This window comes from Amia ocellicauda, chromosome 1 (assembly GCF_036373705.1).
Source record: "Amia ocellicauda isolate fAmiCal2 chromosome 1, fAmiCal2.hap1, whole genome shotgun sequence".
In the NCBI taxonomy this organism is placed as follows: Eukaryota; Metazoa; Chordata; class Actinopteri; order Amiiformes; family Amiidae; genus Amia; species Amia ocellicauda.
The window spans coordinates 26,777,608-26,798,955 of record NC_089850.1 but is presented as its reverse complement, the minus strand read 5'-3'; the positions used below and the strand labels follow the sequence as shown (position 1 = coordinate 26,798,955).

The window sequence follows — 21,348 nt, the reverse complement described above, 5'->3', positions numbered from 1 at the left end:
ATGTGCATCAATATTCGGGGGGAATTAGATAGAAGGTGAGCAAGCTATTCTTCGAGACCTAAGAGCTCTCAAAATTATCCAAAGTGCCCCAGTCTGGATGACTGAAAAATACAAGGTGGGCTGCAGGAATATAAAAGTATATTAGTAACTTGGTAAACTACTGTGAAAAACAAGTAATCCAAAATGATCTGTTTTGGAGGTCAGTAGGAGGGATTTTCTGGAAGTGTAATAAAATACAGTGCCATTTAATTTAAATAATGGTGGCATCTAAACCTTACTATGTAAGATGTATAAACAAAGATACGTTTCTTTCATCTCTTTAAAGGGAAAGGATATTCAAAATGGATATTTATAGAATTTGTGTCCAGTGCTGAAATCTGAAACAAAATCAACTTTAAGGTCTCTGAATGTTTATTCACCTGGGTTCGTTCCCTGGGTTCCCATATCTCCTGTGTCCTGTAGGTGATAACGGGGGCACTGCAGACACAGCATTCCACCATGACCGGGTGAGCCAGGAGCGGCGTGCTTCTCACTGACCAAGGACAGCCCAAATGTACCTCCAGATCGGGGTCTCCTGAAGACGTTTTCTGTTTATTTTCTGCATGATGCTTATTCTTTACCTTCCATTTTCTTACCTATGTATAAAAAGTAACAGGAAAAAAGCATGATTACTTATTACTACAAAGTATATTATCCTGTGAGCGTGTTTCCCTGGCGTATTAAAATGTTACTGTGCACACTTCAGAGTTTGTATTCATTTCAATAGGAATGCTATTTTTTAAATGTACTGATTTAAATTTCAGTCTTCCACCTGTAGGAGTTGTTTTGTGACGTATATTTGAACACTTCGCAGTTAATTTGTTTTGAATTTGTCAAGCTTGTCAGGTCCAATTTATTTTGGTGATAAAAAAAAACATTTTTCCAAAGCATGCAACAGTATATCTGGATCATCTCCATGTTGGGCTAGTCTTGAGTTTATTTATTTTATTTTAGTTCTAGTTCACTTAAATGATCAACAAGTTCTGAATGTAATTCTTCAACACTCGAGTCTCCAAATCCTGCATCACTGCAGGTCATGCAGTCAGTTTCTGCCTCTTCCAACATGTATCAGAAATGTCTTAATCCTTTTTTGATGACAATGAAAAGATGCCTCCTGTAGTCTTCTGAAAGGTTCTGACACTTCTCGGGAAGGAGTTTCCTGGTGAATTGCTTTTTTTTGGAACATATAAATAAAGCTGTAATAGAGTGTTATTAACTGGTACTAATTGACAAGCATACATTATTAACTGCATGTAATTAACATATATGTTGTCCCATGTGTTCAAACTTTATAAATACAAAATCATGTGCAATGCCATTGGCAACAAGTGATATTTGCACCCCCCCCCAAAAAAAAATCACAAATCTCCACAAATTAAAAAACGCAAACACACACTTCATAAAATCACAGAATATAATTAAGGGTTTATACATGAATAAGACCTTGATAATCTAGTTTTCTTTTGGGGGCCTAGGATCACATTTGTAAAGTGTTACAGAGATGGAAAACTCTCTAAAATAAATAAACAACAAAGCAAAGCAATACAACAAACAACTTGTTTGATATATGTAGCTTTGTGCATAGTCACTCATTCTGCATAGAAAAAAGGGCTTTGTTATCAACAACAATCTGGACTTGCTTCATGTAATATGCCTTGGAAAACTAGGTTAAAGGTTGAGCTGTACTAAAGAGGGCCTTGTCCAGGTTATATAGGTAATTGTGTCCTTGGCACACAATTAGCAGCTGTATGTGGTATGAAGTAAATTTAGACCTATAATAAAGCTAAAGTTATCACCATGGTAGTTATGCTGTTTAATGGTTTGTGGTAGCCCTATACCTCTGGATTACATTTGTCTCTTAAACTTCCTTGATGCAGTAAAGAACTTAAAATGAAATCATTAAACCATTTTCCATGCATTAAACATGTAAAGGTACTTGAATGCTTTAGACTGGTATTATGGTATTGCCTGCGACAGTCTTTTGCTGGAATCAGGGAAGGAAATTTCACGTGTATTCTGTGATTTCAACACTCACTTAAAATAGTTATGACAAGAGTAACCGTCCTTGCAATAACTTCCTCTAGAAGCCGAGATTCAGATAAAAATATTTTGGTTAAAACATTGAAGCACGCTAGTCACAATACCCTTACATAACCTAAGCATTTTATTTATGTATTGTTTTGACCAGCAATATGCTGTCCTCTAAACATTTGATGGCTCTCGAGTTCTTGTCCCATTGATCTGGATCCTTACCTGCTGGTACATCTGTGATGCAGCTATTGCAGGATCCTATCTATCTTTTCTGTGGAGCTTCACTTCCTAAATGGGATACTTAAAATAATCTGGTTTCTATCATTATGAACAGAATGACACCAGGCATTTCCATGGTGTCAAATGTTGATTGACAATGCTGACAAAGCCTTCTTTCTGTGTTTGCACTGTGTGTTTTCTTTGTGTCTTCCTTTGATATGTGTTGAATTAGGGTTTAATCTAAGCTGTCCAGGAGTGACACGAGAGAGCTGTCTGTTGAATGAATATTTTCAGGCCATAGAGGCCAAACTATATGTTTTTGCAAGGTATCAGCACAGAGATGTGTGCTTTGAAGAACAGCCATTGAATGGTTTAAGATTAAATTTATCTATAAAACAGCAATCTGTCTGTGAAAGTATGATACATTGTGTTGGAATACTGTATGTAGAGGAAGTTAAAGGCCAGTCTTCTAACATTAGTTTTTGTCAATTATCTGCAGAGATTCATCCATAAGCTGTCTTTGTACAAGCATCTTTTTATTTCTTATACTTCACTACTTCCCTGGGACAAACTGAGTCTGTTATGTTGGTCTGTCTACTTAAAATATAACTATAAAATGCAAAATGAAAATAATATGTTTACTATAGTTATCTGCCAGAAAATTACTATTATGATCCAATCTTGACAAAATTACACTGGTAAATTATTGAATGTAGTATATATAATACAATTATTTCCTAGCCAGTGGAGATTTTCTTTTTATATACATATAAATGTCATTTTGACTACTGAGAGTCAAGTGCTCTGAATTCTTTGTGGCAACATAATGTGGGGTTCCAATTTCTTTCCATAATCTTCAAAAAGACCCTTATTTTCTCAGAGGAAACACACAGAATTTGGGTTAAATCTAAAAGGCTCGCATGTGCTGCCCAGTTTCAATGGATCTCGTTAAGCTGCCTGAATAAGGGAGCCTCAATTCTGACCTTAAAGAGGTCATTACATCTTGGGATTGCCATTTCCTTGGAAAATAGAAGTCCATGTCTTTGGAGTGCTAAATCCAATTATACAATAAGGGGTTTAATCCTATGTGGCACAGAATTTGCCTATACACTTTAATTTGCACTTTGTTGTGTCATTGACCTGATCCGGCATTGCTTCTGAGGAGCTGACACACATACGACAGACGAGCTAAACTGGCACAGAGCGTGAACCTACTTTGTAGCTTACCTATTTAAACTCCTGCCAAGGAGACAGAGTAGACTTTAGCATATCATACCACTGAAAGAAGCTATGATTACTAAAGCTTTCTGAGAAGATAAGGCTTTTTATGACGTGGGACAGGGCTTGTGCTTATCACTGGCCTGTAATAGAATTTTCCAATTTGCAAATTACAGTAGTTAGCTGAGATTTCAAAGAGAACAATACATTATGCATTTAGATTTCATTGCAGGTTAATGTATCTACCACAGCTGTAATAAATAGTTACAGTATTTATTGATAATGGTTGGACTTACGTATGAAATGTAGTTGAATTCCTGGTAAACTGCTATTGTTGGATGGGACTTTTCCCATCTCATGAAAATTAACAGTATACGTCCTTCTGAATGTAGGTAAATAATCATTTTTATGAATATGTGGGTAATTCCATTATGCATAAAACTTCCAATTTAAATTTGAATTGCTCCTAGATTATGTTAGATTGTTTAAAAAAAATATATACATGATATTTATAGTTATAGCCTCTGATTTGAGAATACAGTCAATTTAATCTAGACTTTTTGAGTATAGGTCGAATGAGACTGGGTTTCATTGTTTACAATATGTACTTACTGGTTCTTTAGCTAAATAAAGCTCCATATTGGTTTCACTTTATAATAGAGTAAATAAAAACAAAACAAAAACAAAATCAAAAATATATTTTCCACAGTAACATGTTAACCTTGTTTATTGACTTGACCTTTCAGAAATGTAGCTGTTTTGGCTTTTACAAACAGCTTAAAAGGAGCTCGTCCACATAATATGAAAACATGGCGGAGTAGATATTTAAACTACAAATACATTCTCTTCACTGCGCAAAAACAACCACCACCACCACCACCACCACAACACCACCAATAAATATATATACATTCAGAGAGAGAGAGAGGTTTGGTTTTAATTCAAATATATATTTGTTTTTACCTTAATATAATAATTAAATGTTGTATTAAAATTGTACTTATGTATTTAATTTCTATAGCCTACTGTCTTTATTTTTTTTACACTGAAGGCCTGAAATAGTATAATGTGATTGCAGAGTACTTTTTTAGATGTTCAAACATGCCCAGGCAAGTTAACTGAAAAACAGTACTTATAAACGTTTTTGAGATAAGCAAAGCTTCAACCGACATCTAAATACATGTAATAATGGTATCTCTTCACAGGTGTGTCAGTAAAAATACCATTTGTTATTTAAAAGTAATTAACACATTATCTTCAAGGGCGTTTCTATAAATGTCATATTATCTCTTTTCTCTTGCTTTAGGTAGTAAAGTTCAAATCAGGATGCACGCAACCAATACCTGCAAACAACAGGATTGTGTTGAGAGGAAACCAAATATGAAAAACGTTCTGTTTGGTCTAGATTACATTAATACTAATTCTCTATTCACAAGGCATTAATAATGCATGTTCATTACATTTTTAACACAGGAGTGAGCAGCAACCAGGTGGTTTTCCCTGTGGCTTTGTTATTCTTTATTAAATTACTGTGAGCAGGTTGTATAGATTCAATAGCTCTTCATAATGAAAGCTAAGAACATGTACATTACATGGGTTTTGTTTCTATTATTTGTTTATTGCTCTGCAAGTATCATAACACAAAGATAGTTATTTACAGAAGTAAGGTGGGACAAAAAGAACGTGTAATTAGGTTTTGAGGTCCTGGTTTACATGGTGTAATGTTCTTGGGTGGTCAAACATCAACTGTTTATTTGATACTGCTATTTTCCTGTCCTGCTTGTTGCCAGGAGTATGAAAATAAGTGTAGGACAAACAGTTTTGATATCCCAATAACTCTATACCACAATAGACATATACAGTGGAAGGTAAATAGAGTTTATTCTGGCCTAGACACACTTTACTGAGGGAACAATGACCTGGCCGTTAGGAGGAGGCCATTGGAAACCCGACACTTCCCTCCACAATAGGCAGGATGAGCCAAGGAGCAACAGTAAAGGCACTGTTTGGGATGGAGGAGGGAGGCAAAGCAATAGATGCTGGGAAAGTGCATTTGTTGACAGATGCTTATGCTTTGGGAGGCTTTGCTTTGGGTTGCAATCTCCTCAGTTTAAAACTCCATAGAATCCAAGGCAGTTTCTGATCCTTTACTTTTTAGAACAACCAGTCACAAGAAACAGACTGAGTTACCATCATGCCATAAGTGTGATAAGTGTGATGCAGCTAGATGGTGGTGTTAGGGGCTGGTGTGAGAACATGTGCGCTTTGTCAGGGCAGGGTGGTGGAGTATCTGCGGGCCAGTTGTGGTGGACTGGGTCAAAGACCAGGAATGTTTTTTAGTCCCAGCCTGTCCCTGACTTTCCCAATATAAAGAACACTCTCTTTCAAAGTTGTCTTGTTCTTGCAGCGTTAGATTTGCCTTTTCCCATCATACTATACAAATCAATCTGTCCTCTTTTTGGACTGTGTCATTTCCTCTGTAATTTGTAACACATCTTAAACTGACTCTTGAAATTATAATTTCAGGAAGTGAATGGGATGTGTTTTATTCTAGTACTTTTGATAGTCATATTTGACATTGTTGAGTTTATTTTGTATCATTGTAGTGAAAGATACTATCATTAAATTGCAAAAGGTCTGTTATTTCATAACATGTTTGTCTATGCTACAGGTCATTGAAATTAGCAGTTTTCAAGAGACAATGTCCAAAATAATACCTGTTTTTGTTTCCTTCCGGAATGGTTTAATGAATGTGTAATACAAAATACAAGTGTCACACTTTTCAGTTTTTGCATGTGCTTTGCCCCAGTGAGTGTGTAAACAAGTAAACTCGCTATTTAACATGAAAACCAGTGAGCTCAATGTATAATGTGGCACATATACTATTATTGGTCATTCTTCTACACAGTAACTTCGATGTTGTGGAGTTTGCTGCAGATTGTTTAATCTTATAAGATGTTACGTTGAAGTGCTGTGTTTATCGAGCAATGATATGAGACAATGCACTGCCACACTTGGTAAGAACTCTTTGTCTGTATGTAGGTAATTATTTGTAAAAATTGTGTATTATTTTATAATTTTTCATTTACATGTGCAAACACAAGCAATTATATTTTTTACCAATAATTAATTATTGTTTGTGGTTGTAAAATAATGCTGAGGGACTTGTTTAGTCTAAATGTAGACATTATAATACTATTAATAGAGTGCAATATTGTTATACAGGAGTCTTATACAATATATTTTACTTATATTGTTTTATCTGTGCTTATTATAGTAGATTTACATAGATATGAATAGTGAAATATATATGGCAAATAGATCATAGATGTATAGATAGATAGATAGATAGATAGATAGATAGATAGATTGATAGATAAACATAATGTATACTTATGTGCCTCTAATGCTAATGTTTATTATGGGTATTATTTGATTGTTGATTTTGCACATTTGATTTATTAATTTTCTTTGTAATTTAGATCCTGTTAACACTGTTGTTCTTGGACTTGATTCCTGCAAATGTCCTTGATTTATTCATTTATTAATTTTATGTACTTCTGTGGGAATTGGGAATAGAACTATTGAAACCCTACCATTTGGGCTTCATATGTACTGTAATTTGTCAGTATGCAAAGTATATCTTGCTAGTTCTGCACATGAAATGTAGCTATTTTGCAAAATAATTTATATTGTATTGCTCGTGTTGCACTATTTCTGCCAGCCATCCTTTTTAAACAGTTTTTATTTTAATAATTACAATCTTGACGTAGAATAAAAGTCTTTGATGTGTTTCTTAATTTTGTCTAGGCATGCAATTTATTTTGTTTCCCACATTTTGTACGTATAGTACATATAGTACGAATGTAATACATTATTTATGTATTATTTACATATATATATATATATATATATATATATATATATATATATATATATAGTTACCCTTGTGGAAGACTATATTGTGTGACTTTGCCCTGAATAAAATATATAAATACACTATATTGTGTGTTTCTTTTCTGTATTGATTGGTATAATTGGCATATAATGACAGTATAACAATTTAATCCTGGAGAAATATTAACCAAATTGTGTACATGAGGAAAAACGTAAAACTTATATAAATGTGACAGTAAAACATCAATGACCCTGAGGTCAATTGCAATGAACTGAAAGCTGCGTACTAACGGGAGATGATCCCGTGGTTAGTATGCAGCTCCGTACTAAATTAGTCCGCAAGTTTAATACCCATTGCAATGAACTCTGCGGCTGAAGTTAGTCCCCAGCTGCGGACTAAACAAGGTCTCCATTGCAACAAACCCCAAAATCACTGCCTCTGCAAAATCACTCCAAAATCACGCTGCTGCCTCTAGAGGAGACTAAGTACAGGATTAACTTAGACCTACTCCAGCTATGGACTAACTATGGATAGTACCGTACTAAGGGGAACAAAATCTGCCAATAATAATGTATTGACTACTTTTGTTACAGATTCATTTTGATTCATTACCACTTATCGGTTTGTTTTACATATCAGATAGTTACGTTTTTGTTTTTGACATTGACAAAATGTCATTTATTAATAATGCTCTGGTGTACACTGGTGAAATTGACATCAGAGCTAACAAAAATCATGATTAAAATAAGAACCAGTGTACAAATTGTTAGTTTTTATTAGGTTTTTATGAAATACTATGAAATAACAGAATATATTGAAAGCTCTACAGCAGGGGTTCCCAAAGTGCTGCCCAGGGGCCAAATGCGGCCCTTCGAGGATGTTTCGGCCTCCCAAAGCCAACCTTCAACCACAACTTTTCTGAACCTGATGATCTCTGTCAAAGCATCAACCTGCTTTTTCATAATGGCATATGAGGGCATTTTCAATGAAACCGATGCACTCTTTCATGTGCTGCAGAATAAAGTAATGGACATTGGATTCTGCTGTCCATGAATCCATGTCACAATGGGAGTTGTGGAACACCAGAGACAAGAGTTTGACCGTTTCTATCATCGATTCGAGCAGAAATGCATCACACTTGGCCTGACAGACAATGCCCGAAGTAAACAGCCGATCAGAGATGAGATGAAAATAATGTTTTATAACATTCTGGACAATATCAGTGTTCAAATGAAAGCTAGGTTTGATTATTTCGGTGAGCTAACTTTCCTTGGTTTGGTCAATTGCACAAAATTTTTGGTAAGAATCGTCACTTGAACATTATCGGATGACTCATAAAACAATCTGTAAAAATAACAATGTAGACATGTTTCATGAATTGTAATTGGACTGGGAATAGTATTTAAATACCTTCTAAATTTAATCTGACAATGTGACATAATAGGAAAAAGAAGCAAGAAAGGCATTGTATATAATACATGTGTTTGTAGTGTTATCAGATAACCTACATATTTTATATTAGTATTTTTTGTAAAACCTTGTTCTCTCTCTTTCTGAGAATAGATACAAATGTATGTGAATGTTTCATCACTAAATCATTAATGTAGAATTTCTTAGATATCTCAATCATGATATTATTATTATTATTATTATTATTATTATTATTATTATTATTATTATTATTATTATTATTATTATTTGTGGCATTATCTATCTATTCCATTTTCCACAATCTGTTAATTAAAAAAAAAAATCTGCAGCTTGAACATAATACTTTCTTCAATAACACATTATCTTTACTGAGAAACTTTGTATATTTAAAAAACAAGTGAAAAAGGTGAGAAATAAGATATTATTAAAGATCTAATTTAATCATTGACCAATGGGACAAACATACATATTTAAAATGTTCTGAATAACACTATTGGCATTATAGATTATATATCTTAATGTAATGAAAGTCACCTTTAAATGTTTAGCAGCTAAAAATATCAAATGGGTTAAAGTCCTCAACTTTGTTAATAATACATCTTAAAAGTAAAAAGTATTAGGCAGGGTTGTTGGCATTTTTCACCAGTGAACATCAAACACTTAAAGGATAAACATTTGCTTGTATTAAGTATTTGAGAGCACTTGGACTGAGAGTTTTTTTGTGTGAGGGTTTTCACAGGGACCACCAAAATGACATTAAAATAACCTGTAATCATTTCATTTTGAAAGGGCAAATAGAAAGTGCTCTTAAGTGTTTCAGCTTTCAGTACAAGGAATTTAACATTTTCTCACACATACACATACACACAAACTCACACACACATATGGGTTCTACATAATTGCATATCTTTCAGTCTTGCATAAAGCAGTGCACAAAATCTTTCAAGTTGGGATGACTAAGAGGAATTGAATTACTTTTTTTTTAATATTTTTATTCACCCCGATGTGTTGTGTATAATTTTCTGGTGTATGGGTTTAGATTGTGCATACTGATTGACTTCCAGAAAAATAAGATAATAGTTTAAACAACATTTGAAATAATTCTCAAAACTGATTGGGAGGACATTGCCAATGGCAATAAAACAATTGCAAATAAAGAACTGTTACAAATGCATGATTGCACTTGAATAATTTCAATTACAATTTCTCAAATAAAGCTTTCAGATTTGGAGCTGTAAAACATGTTAAAATAATGGAGAAGAGTCTCAAAGAAAACACATATCAGATAAAATAACATAATTAAGAGATGAGAGAAACTGCTCATTTTAAAAGATGTGTTAATAGGAAAACAAAACATACAAGCCGGATAGCGTTTCCATCTTAAAATGTCACATTGTTAAGTGTCAGTAGAAAAATAACTTTAACTTGAATTAACCACAGCCTTCCCTTTGTTGGGAACTGGTTGAGGCTGGTAAAGGCACTAGCCTGTTATTTATTTGCTACATGTAATAAATGAGCCGGGGTAACAGACCTTACCAAGAATACTGGTACAAAGGTTCTCAATGAAACTCTTCCTACTGAGTTTACTTTCTTCCTGTGGCCTGTTAATGTATCGTGACAAGCTAGAGCTATAAATAAAAGCTATTATGAACCAGGTGAGACTAACGTAGTTGCCAAATAAAAATGGATAGGATAAGCATGGCATAAACTGATAAGCACTACTTTCGATATGGAAAATAAAATAAAAATCATAGTATAAAACCATTAATTGTGCATGTGGTGCTTGAATCCTGGTCCATATCAATTCCAATTTGCAGCTGGTCCGATGTGGAATCAGAGAAAAGGTTAAATGGCTCCTTTAGACTAATTACTGGTATCCATCATTTCTGCTTCACGCCACTGTGCTCTTGTATTACACTGACCATTTTAACAGCATCTTTCTCAGAAGGCCCTGCACTTTGTCAGACGGGTAAAATAAGCCTGCCATTTTTTAATGCAACAGAATTTGTCAATTGTGCAGGAAAAGGCACCTTCCAGTTACATCAGTGGAAAACTCTGATTGCTTGGTTGAGAAGATGAAGGGGTCTGCAATGAAACACCCTGCTGAATGGAGGAGCTGTGTGCCACTGAGACTCCTAATGGCGTCTTGGCTCTGGCTGGTAATCACCACTGTGGCTGGGGTTGATAAGCCTCTCTGTGCCACTATCCAAAATCACAGGGAAGCTGATAGATAGGCATAGGCAGAGATTGGCCTGGCTGAGCTTTGTTGTTGTCCTATCAGGTACCATTTACTGATTAGGTTGCTTGAGTGAAATAAGGATGGCTGCAGAAAGTGAAATGGGAGGATTTAAACTGACCTTCTTTCTTATTTTCAAAAAGTCGTGATAAGCACAAATAATGAACTGAGGTCTGCTGATCTGATATCTGATAATATATATATTTATATTCACAAACCAAGATGCAATTATCAAGCAATACAGAGACCTGTATTGTAGTGATGACAGCAGTGAATGTAAAGACGAGGTCACACATATCAAAGGAGCTGCATTGGCTGATGTTTGTTAAATCAGATGTGTTAAAAAACTTTCTGGGAACTCATTTTCCAAGTATATTAAACTGTTGTTGTTGTTTCTTAGGTGAGTAATAACAGTGTTTGGCTGTAATAGCCTCCTTCATTTTCCTTCTTAATGCTTTTTAAATTATGTGTCACCTCAAGGTAACAATTTAAATTACATGGAGTTGTATTTTTAGTTTAACTCACAAAAAAAGCAATGAATTATACCCACGTTCATTTAGTGAACTAAAGAAGCAGTGACACGGTTTTAAACAGTATGTACTCAGTTGCTTTGCCATATGTTTATTCAGATTCACAAAGTATTTTTTAATTCGATTCAAGTAGTTTTCCCTCTCACCTTAACTTAAACAGCCAGAGTTATCTTATACTTAAACCTCAAGGACTCAAGATAAAGAGTTGATGAAAAGTGGGAATTTGGACAAATAGAGATCAATCCTATATGAAACAGCAATGTAATTTCAAAATACTGTGGTAGAAATAATGACTCAGGACATCTAGAGTGACTTGTATATAAGCAATTGCAGAATACAGCTGTGCTTTTCTGATTTTCTTGTCTAACTGCTACTTGAGTCAGTTTAATTATCCTCGATTTACAACAGTTAATTATATTAAGATTACTTGCCAGTGATCACAGACTACATGAGGTGACGTGAACAGTGGTAAACGATAAAAATAAAGCAGACCTTATTTCCCTAAAAATAAATATACAAAAATTCAACTGTTATAGCTCAACCTATAAACTAAACTAAAGTCTTAAGAAAAGGCATTCATCATACAGTGGCAATTTTGATCAGCAGTATTTCTGTTCGCACATGTTGCGTGTATACTAATAAGAACCAGCTTAGGCACAACAAAATATGTATGCCAAAATTCTAGGCACTGTTGACAGTGACATAACCATCACAGGTTCACATGAGGAGCCCAATTAGACATGTATATGACCTATTATGTGTGAGAAGGAAAAAAGGGATTGGTATATAATTTGAGGTTGGTTGACTTGCACAAGTGAGTAAGACAGAATCGTACATGTGTGCTTTATGTGGATATGAATGTTGCATGTAGGTAGGTATGTTGTGAGCAGGTGGGCACTCCAATTATGCCTCATCAATCAGACCTCAACTCCAGAGCTAGTAGTCTAGCTCAGCGTGAAACACAATTAGTGGTCTCAGCCCAGTCTCTTGTGGTCTGCTGTCTTGTCACCACTCAATTCAAAACACTTTGGTTAAGATGAATGAAAAAGACTCACAATAAATCAACCACATCTCAAGACCTGCGGAAGAGGGTTACAACTCCTCATTGAGCAGACAGACAAAGGATAAAGCCATACATCTCCAGCATTCAAATTGTTTTAGGATCCAAAGTCAGCCCAGTTCCAATGTCTCTGATAAAACTTTCTTTTGCTTTCCTTTCAGACCACATTAGCAATGAGTAAAGACATTTTGTCCTAATTAAACTTTTACTGTTCCTTCAGAAATTTCAGTTGGACCGGAAAATCCTTTCAGTTTCCTAATGTTATACAGGAAGGCGTAGAAGCAAGTCTAACCTGTCCAAGAGGATTATCTTTCATAGTACTTTTCCAGACTGAAAACCTTTCAGTCTTGGCTACCAGTCAAGAAGTCCTTGTTTGGCAGACCTCCATGAAGCCTTCCGTGACTGCGGGGTGTTTTCTGAATATCATTGGTTGATGGGATGTGACTGGATAGGAGCACACAGCACACAGCCACAGTAACAGACGGGAAACAGCCATAGAATTCATTTGAATCACTTTTAGCATCCCTTTTAAGTAGTTGGAATACCCTCTTCTTACTTACTGCTTTGCCCAAGAGTTTCTTCAAGGTCATAAAGTAGTAAATGGAAAATAAATGTCCTTTTCTTGCTGAACTTAGTACTTGGAAATGAACTAGGGACACAAACTTTCTTCTTATCCTTTTGCAGTAGCGTCATACTGATACCTGTGCTGCAATTCTGCCTATTTTAAACAGTGAACTAAGTTACATATCTCCCCCATTCTTCACTCTCTCAATATTTCCCAAATTCCATGTTAATCAATTAATCGATTAAAAAGTACCCCTGCCCTCCAATTAAGTAGCTGAAGTCAGATGAGCTAAAAATACAGGCGGATGCTAGGGAGGAGGTTCAACACCGAAACAACTCCTAGGTGAGGTCATATGAAATATCCCTTCATGGACATTCATTAAACAGTTCTGTTTCTAAGCTGTAATAAATGTACAGGAAGTGTTTTTGTCTATCGCAGTTATAACCCTTAGAAAGCCAGCGTGACATCTGTGTGACATACAGAGGCCTTGCAAACTGGGAACATACATTTGTGTCAATCCTGGTAATTGTTTGTGACATATATGTGGTTTCTAGTAGGTTTAACTGAGTTCTGTGCCTGAACCATTATGCTGTTCAATTACTGAGATTATTCAGAAGCTAAAACATAGTTCTTTCAATACTCTTATGTCTATGTGTTAAATTGTCATTATTAATTCAATATCACAGTTGAATGTGTCTTGTCTATGAAGATACTTGTATATATATATATATATATATATATATATATATATATATATATATAGTTTTTTTTTCTTTCCTCTGCATTCCTGATTGAAAAGGAGTAAGACTTGCCATTTGTGCCATGTCATTTGCGCTCTCCATGAGATCTGAGCTGAAGCGATTCCTCTCAGTATGAAGTCCAAACTTTGACAATTCGACAAAGCTGTCGAGCTGTCAGGAATTCACTGAAATAAAACCTGATATTTCCTTTGGTTTTGAACTCACTTTGAGGCATATCATTAAAAGGTTGCATAGAGCTTTTACAATATTTCCTATGAAAAATTATAACTGTGGATTATCTTTATTAGACTAATGTTACTTGCTTTTATTGTTAAAGTTTATTAGTCCTATTAATTACAATAACACATCTAGAATATACAAAAATGGCTTACAATTTCATGGTTTACTATATGCTCTGTATATGGACTACTGCATTTCACCTGACCAATTTACATTCATATTATAATATTCTATTAGTGATTCTTTTCGAATGCATTATATCATATTTCATATTTTCATTGTTGGTTATTCAATAGAAAGCAATGTATTAATCTGAAGTTTCACAGCATATTTATATGAATTCAAAATGAATGTAGCAGTTATTGCATTTCATTTTTGTAATGTCTCATTTACGTTACTGTTCTTCATGCTGAACAAGTACATTTCACACTAAACAGTACTATTCAATTCATTTTCCAATGAGGTCATTATTCTAATAAAATCAACACTTGCTGAGTCAGCAGCAGTTGGTTTGAAGGATTAATGAAAGATGTAGCTTGATCATAGTATAAACTGACAGACTTCTGAGAATTCAGTCCAGTCTATACTTTTATCTCATATTGGGTTTTTACGTTTTTACACTATGCAACCTTATATACACTGAAAGAATGGGATACATAGAAGGAGATTAGTAATGATTTCGTTTTTTCTTTTGATTGACTACTTGTAAGATTCAAACCTCTTTACTTACTGGTATTGACCAGGACACATTCCACTTAATACATTTATGCATGTGAGAAAGATATAGACTTTGTACAAAAGCAATGGATTAATGGATTAATAAAAAACAATGGATTAATAAAAAAAATGCATAGCAGTCTCAATTCAAATACACATTGTTTTAAGCCTTTTGAGAACAAGCCGTACCTGAAGTGCTAGAGTTAAACATCTCATGTAAATCAGTTAATGAGGTAGTCCCACAGTGCAGCTCTGTAGCGCCGTAACAATGCTGTTAGAATCTGCAGCAACATCTCACTGCCAAATGTTTTCCCTTAATTTAATGATGAAAAAACAAACCAGAAACACTCAAATCCTAATTAGATATACTGAAATATTAATCTTCCCAGAATATTTCCTCAGGGCCATTACGTATTCTATGCAACTGCCAGTTTGAGACAAATGGTTCTCAGTATGTAAAGCCACAGCAAGCTTAGAATACAACCGCACATGTTTCTAAGGGCAAGGAAGATGGTAATGGCATTATGTTTACTTACTTTGCAGCTTTTTCCTTTGTCCACAACACATGGCTGTTCATCCTGCATTAAGTCCTTTGTTTGGTTGAGATGGCAGCAACTGTAAGCAGGGAACTGTTTATACCAGAGGTCTTGGTCCATCTGAGACGTGTGCAGGGAGGTGGAATTAGGATACAGGAAAGTTTTGCTTTGACACTTCTCCATGTTCACCTTGGGATTCCTAATCCAGCGTCGCACCTGGAGAGTAGGTTTCAAGCCTGGCATTATATAGTGACACAGTTACAAAGAACATTGACCAAAATCTTTTGTTGTCAGAATACTTGAGAATGTGTTGCCATCTAATGCAATAAATCCCCTCAGGAGATCTAGTGAAATAGGTGCATGGGCATGACATTGCTAAGATTGAAAGGCTTGTACTGGAAGGTCCAGCAATAAGATATCCTGCTTTGAAAACAATATAATAAAGTATAAAATAGTACTGATTGGCATTGCAGCATTATATATATATATATATATATATATATATATATATATATATATATATATCAATTTAAATATATTTTGCATGAAATAGCTTAGGTTGTTTATATTCATGTTGATGAAAGCTTGGGGAATCAAATCAAAATTTTCAGTTGCACTCATTAAACATATATACATACTGTATAACATTGCGTTTAACTGTCAATCTGTGGAGTTCAATGTGCACAGAGAGGTGAATCACTAGTTATTTTGTTGGCTGCACCTCTCCTTTGTCAAAGTTATGGCTTTAATAAATACATTGGCTTCTACTTCATGTTGACAGCTTTAATAAGTAGGCTGGGTTGGCAGTTACCTCCCATAGGAAAAAAAAGGTCTCTTTATACTAATATTAAACAAAAATGCCACTAATGAGGTGGAGAGAAAATCTGCAATTTAGTTTTCAAGGACACATCATCTGAACAAAAAATAACAGTTAATTGAGTCTGATGCAGATACAAGGCTGCTTGTAAAATCATTCAATCTCACAGCTAGTGGATTTTGCTTTTTATTAGTTAGTGATGACCCTTTATGCTAACAACTACCTCTTTTCTAAGCCAACATCTAAGGATGTTGCAGCAAGGGACTGCAAGTGGAATTAATTATAACAGGGAAGTGGGAAAGGTCTGGGAAGAGAAAGTGAATGTTATTAGAATATAATAATGCAAGATCATTTACCTCTTTGTCTAGAGAGTTGATACTCTGTATCAATTGTTTTTGAAACAGACACAACACATTATATGATTTTGCAATACTGTGTGGACTTTGCTACTTATGAAGGAATGAGCAATAGAGAGAGATGCCCAAGCCATCAAATTAAACACACAAAAACACAGCATTCCAAACTATGTTCATGGAAGATATTTAAGCCAGCTAGCTACAGAAACTGCAGCAGATTTCCTTTTTGTTTTACGATAACCATTTTTTCCAAAAAATTCTGTGGCCAGCCACAGGAAGTATGATGCTGTCCTATTCTCCATTACCACTTTTCCAAAGGGCCTAGCAACCATCTACCCCAAAACTTGTTTTGAAAATATACATGATTCAGTGCTCAGTGACTCACCATGACTGTTAAACCTACAAGCATGCCAGGGCTTGGGGGAAGAAAACAAACCATTACCCAGAAAGCATCTGGAGTTGGTATGTTCAGCCTTAATCAAAATAATACAGAACAGAGACTTCTTCTGACTTACACATACCCTTTATAAATTAAGGACACTTCTCCGTGACATTGCTATGAGAGCTGCACTCCTGTTACTAAAATGCAGGACAGATCAATATTTCCTGGAACATGTTTTCTTTTTCTCTGAATATTGGACCAGACCCAGAACCTCCCTGCAGACAACAAAAGCTGCTGTGGATTACATCTCATTTAAAGTAACCTTCCATCGATTGCTTTGTGAAAATTTGGGACGCAATTAACAGCTCGCAAAATTGCGTAGTGATTTAATTCTAGGAAAGGTAGATTTTGTAGGAAAATTATTTAATTGTCTGACAGCAGTGGGAATCAGAAGGTTGATTGTTCAATATTCAGTTAATTACTCATTTATGAGCAAGTGATGTACACTCCAGATTATCTGTTCCTTTAGAATATATGTGAAGAGCCAGGCTCTATTGTGGATAAGTGGCTGTGCTGATGTATATTATATACCCTAATCTCTTTCAAGTGATTCTTCTGGGAATACAATGTTCAATTGAAGTGTAAGCATTATTATTCTAGTCTATCTCTAATATATATAATGGAAAAGCATAACATAATCTTAAATTTATAAACCAATAGAAATAAAGTTTGGGTTTTATAGCCTTTCTACAACAAATTATGCTAAATAATGTTTACCTTCTCAATATTTTAATTATACTTTCAATTAATCGGTACATGGTATAGTTGTGCAAGTACTATTCATTGTCAATGTGAGTGTGACAAATGGCAATCATATAACATGTGGCCCATGCAGAGGTACCATAATTGACAAGATACAATTGCTTTGGCCCCCAGACTAACTAAGCATTGTAAAATAAAGGCTACAAGTCAAAATATGAAAAAGCAATCTTGTAACCTCAATTGAATCAAATGTATTTTAATTAAAACAGAGAGCGAGGGGGTTGGGGGTGGTTATTAAACCGTTAATTGTAATTTGAACATTGAAATGTTTTTCATGTCTCCTAGTATTTGTAATGATTTAGTGAGAAGTGTTCAATTAACTCTTTAAACTCCGAATGCAAAGCCTCGTTTCTATAAAGATAGTACATCCTGTCGATATTTCCACGATCAACAAATATTATAATTAAATGAGTAATTATGTACTGAAGAATCCAACTCCGGATCAGCTCCTCAGGTAGGCGCTTCTGTGATGACAATATCCTCTGCTCGGGCAGGTTCTTGAAATAATCTCTTCCACTTGTTTAAGTGAACTGCTAATAGAGCTGCTTCAAAGGTATTGTGTGTCTTTTTAATGAGAGAATGTTATCTTTCCAATCAGAGTTACACAATCTGCACACTTCTGCTCTCGACCTGCGGTCCTTGACGCTTACAAGGTTATGCTTTCTGCGATTGAATGGCTACCGCAATACGGCTCAATAAATCACACAAAGCCTCATCGATCTAACAAGACAAGTCCTGTCGGTTTACGATGTTCCTACACCGAAATATTCAAAGTTATGTGCAAAGACCCTGGTGTCTTGTGGAGTTTTGTGAGCAGGGGTGCAAAGGCTTAAAAGTAAGTCGTGTTTCATTCACCATTGATACAATTACATGTAAATTCACTGGGATTGTACATGTGTGACTCTAGACACATATGTCATAGGTATTATACAACATTTTTAAGATACCACATTTTTAAGGATACCAAGTTTGTGGAAATCATGAAATATATCCTTTAGAAAAACTACAGAATGAATTGAATGTGAGCTGTGTAGCTTGCTGCTTCAGACATCTTCCTTTAAACAAGAAGGCAGCTTGGTAAAAAAGAGAATAGAGAAAATGATATTTATTTATAAAACATGAAATAACTGATTCGTAGGGATTTCTGATGTAAAACTAATACACCTATCCCCACTTTATCTTCATCTCTTTATGACCTTTACTGGGCAACCTGCATATTATCTTTTGTTTCAAGTATTATACCTCCTTTTCTCCCTGCATATTGGCCAAGTCTCAGCTGAAAAATAATCATTCATGGCCCTTTGGTGGAACTAACATTTCATTCAGAACTGTTCTATGCCATATTTAATCCTATCCCTGGAAATAGTGTAAAGGAAAATAGCGTCTGCAGTTCTTTTATCAAGTGCCTTGCAAAGTAAACAGTTGAAGGCTCACATTCACTGTGATTGTTTTCCTCCATGTTAATTCTCCCCTTTGTTGCAATTCCAGAATGAACGGGCACTTAATTAAAGCAGAAAGCATCACAAAAGTGTTCTCCTTCTGTCAGAGCCTACACTGGTGGTTTAATAATCACATTTTGCGACTATGCTAATATGCAGTTAAATGCTGCAATCCGTTAGACAAAGTCAGAGGGTTTCCTTTGTAATTAGTATCTATGTGATTTTTTCTGTTTTTGCTCATTTCCAAATCGAATGTTTTGCATGATTATAAATCTTTCTTCTAGCTTTTCTTCAGCCTCAGTGCTGGTTATGTATGAATTGATGTATTTGTGAAATTGTATGTATTTATTTCGTTTTTTACAACTTTCCTTATAGGACTTGGACTTAATGAAGTGGAAAGTCAAAAAACATAAGGAGAAGAAAAACATGAGTACAATTACTTCTTATTTACATTTTGCCTTGAAAGCCTTGCATTTGGGTATTTTTTATCCTGTTCTGCCACAAGAAAGAGAAGAATATGTCCCAAATATGTGGACTGTTTTTTATTTAAAGCTTCCAAATAATGGTATTATCTCTGTTCATAAGAGAGAAATAAATCTATCATGGAATGCCACGAGTATCTAACACGAACTTGCACGAGCTGCCCCATTAATTTCTGCCCTGTGCTTTTTGTTGAGTATGATATCACTTGACACTTGAAAAATCCATAGCAATGTGACAGTTCATTTAGTTGCATGCAGTCCTGCTGTCAATCTGATGTATTGTTATCAATTTTCTATGTTTGTGTAATCTGTGTTTGTTTCATTAATCTCATCTGGAGAATCCTTTGTTCTTGATAAGTTACCTGTACTCTTTCATGCCTTTTTATTGTCAAGAAACCTAAATAAGTGTTATGTATTAATTCCATTTAGTTAAATGTATTTTGCATGTACCAGTCAGCTGTGTATTGTGCAATGAATTTAAAAATCACAGGTTCTAAATATCGAGTGATGCTGCAGTTACTTACAAATAAGGTTTTGTACCAGGAGCTGAAAAAAAAAGTATTGTTTCCTAGTGCTGAGGAAAAAAAAAACTTTGATTGAGTGATTATTGAGTGCAACTACAATCAGCTGTGAATGTATTGTCAATTGCCTTTTTCTCCATAATGAATGCTTTATATACCAGTACCTGTAAACAAACCTGGAAATGAGTGACCTACATTTATCACTAAAACACTGAAGAACTTATCATACTAGATTCCCTATAACACTGAAGTCTCATTGTGTGAGCTGAAAGCACTATTTCATAGTCCTGGAATTGCAGAAGTCACATAATCCCCTTCAGAAAGCCACTTTTATGAATGAAAAGAATGATGCTGTTTGCAGGAAGAGACCATTCATCTCCTTTCAGATGGGCACACGTCGATTAAAAGTCTTAACGTTCCGATCAAACTGAGCCAAAATCCTTTCCTCCAACGCAACACCCTGTCCCTAATTACACTGGGGCAGGCTGTGCTACATGACAACAACGACAACATAAATACTGACCTTCTTCTTCACAAACTGGAAAGCTGAGCATTTCTTGAAGGAAAATCCGTTCTTGTCACTGCTGACCATCTTCATTGCCCTGGCCGGAGAGCCGCTGTGGTCCGTGGAGCCCAGTGTTGCTGCTGCTTTGTGAGGATGCTGTGTGGCTGCTTTGTTAAAGCGCTTTGCTCTCTGCTCTCTCCCAATAATTTATGAAGGAGGAATGAGGTGCACTGAATCACATACAATCTCTCTGGCAGATTATTCCCTTTGACATACGTTGATAACCCAGGTTCTGTCTTTGCCTTTTCTGGAGTCTCTGGAGGTGAGAACAGCCTACCAGTGTGTCAGGTTCAATCTCCCTGGATGTGAATGGCTGCGGCCCCTTCGCTAGAAAGCACGTACTGTAGTACAGAGCAGGGCTGCTAAGCGTTCTGCAGATACTACCAGTTTATCAATGAAAGCTCTGCTGTGTGATGCTTGCTGTCTTTTGCATTACACATCTCTCCCTCTCTCTTTCTCTCTCTCTCTCTCTGTCTCTCTACCTCCTCTCTCTGTCTTGCTCTC

General features: G+C 35.3%; 1 protein-coding gene across 1 annotated transcript in view; it reads right to left on the bottom strand.

Annotated features, from left to right (window-relative positions):
- Positions 1-20,987, bottom strand: part of sgk1 (serum/glucocorticoid regulated kinase 1) — a 46,020-nt gene extending 25,033 nt beyond the window's left edge. The window contains exons 1-3 of the mRNA XM_066700160.1: positions 20,803-20,987; positions 15,461-15,676; positions 420-635 (exon numbers count right to left, since the gene is read on the bottom strand). Coding sequence (XP_066556257.1) covers positions 420-635; positions 15,461-15,676; positions 20,803-20,877 — 507 coding nt within the window. The 5' untranslated portion in view covers positions 20,878-20,987. The remainder of the gene's footprint in view (positions 1-419; positions 636-15,460; positions 15,677-20,802) is intronic.
- Between the last annotated feature and the right edge of the window lie 361 nt (positions 20,988-21,348).